The 1,121-nt window shown below is 56.1% G+C and overlaps 1 protein-coding gene across 1 annotated transcript in view; it reads right to left on the bottom strand.

Moving 5' to 3' along the window:
• The window catches only part of Pltp (phospholipid transfer protein), a 19,809-nt gene that overhangs the window by 7,864 nt on the left and 10,824 nt on the right, over positions 1 to 1,121 (bottom strand). The window contains exons 9-10 of the mRNA XM_021192663.1: positions 436 to 612; positions 286 to 345 (exon numbers count right to left, since the gene is read on the bottom strand). Of these exons, the coding sequence (XP_021048322.1) occupies positions 286 to 345; positions 436 to 612 (237 nt within the window). The remainder of the gene's footprint in view (positions 1 to 285; positions 346 to 435; positions 613 to 1,121) is intronic.

Raw genomic sequence — 1,121 nt, forward strand, 5'->3', positions numbered from 1 at the left:
GACAATCCACAGAGAGATAGACCTGGCAAGGCTAGAGGGCTTGGTCGCAGACAAAAGGCCTCCGTCTCCTCCACAGCCAGCCACCAGCAAAGAACTCCTACATATCCTCCACCTACTACCTCACTGTTGTGTACATGGGGTAACCTCCAACTCTGGCCACACCTCATCCTCTGGCCACACCCATCCTCTGGCCACACCCCATCCTCTGGCCACACCCCATCTTCTGGCCACACCCCATCCCCTGGCCACACCCCAGCCTCTGGCCACATGCCAACCTCTACTCACCAGGAGAACAATGCTCCCAAAGTAGGTGGCCCTCAGAAGCATGTCCAGATCACTCGGCACCTGAACAGGGGAAGTAGAAATGAGACAGGGTAATTGGACTCTTTACCCATGGGCCGTTCTTAACCCACCCTCAGACAGGCCCTGGTATACCTTGTCCCCAACAAGCGTCAGCTGCAGCGCTCCAGCCTGGAAGTAGCTCTCCATGGCGGAGTCAAAGAAGAACTCGGAGAAGGCCACATACACCATCCTCTCGTCGTCCTCCAGCTGAGGCTCCACCGCCCTGTTGGGGAGGCTCCAGTTGTCCTCCTTCAGAGGGAAGAATGCTCCCTGGGATTGGGAGCTCAGGATCAGGGGCAAGGCAGATTGGATCCGCGCTAGGCACAGCCAGGAGCCACTGGGAACTGGACTCTGTGGCAGCTCTGGAGGGGTTCACAAACTCATCTCTCAAAAAGCATTGCAAAGAGGTTTGGAGGGCAGGAGGAGCAAGGCAGGGAGCACGAGAAGCAAGGCGTGGAGCTGGAGACCTGGTACAGATGTTAAGAGCATGTACTGCTCTCCCAGAGGACAAGGCACAATTCCCAGTACCCACATAGTCAGTGGCTCAACAGTCTGCCCATTCCAGGGGATCTGACTCCACCTTCTGTCCTCCCTGGCACTGCATACCCATTGGTACACTTACATCAAGTGGGCAACACACTGATACACATAACTAAGTCCAGAAAGAAACAAAGAACAGGCTGGGTGGTGGTGGCGCACGCCTTTAATCCCAGCACTTGGGAGGCAGAGGCAGGCGGATTTCTGAGTTCGAGGCCAGCCTGGTCTACAAAGTGAGTTCC

This window comes from Mus pahari, chromosome 3 (assembly GCF_900095145.1).
Source record: "Mus pahari chromosome 3, PAHARI_EIJ_v1.1, whole genome shotgun sequence".
In the NCBI taxonomy this organism is placed as follows: Eukaryota; Metazoa; Chordata; class Mammalia; order Rodentia; family Muridae; genus Mus; species Mus pahari.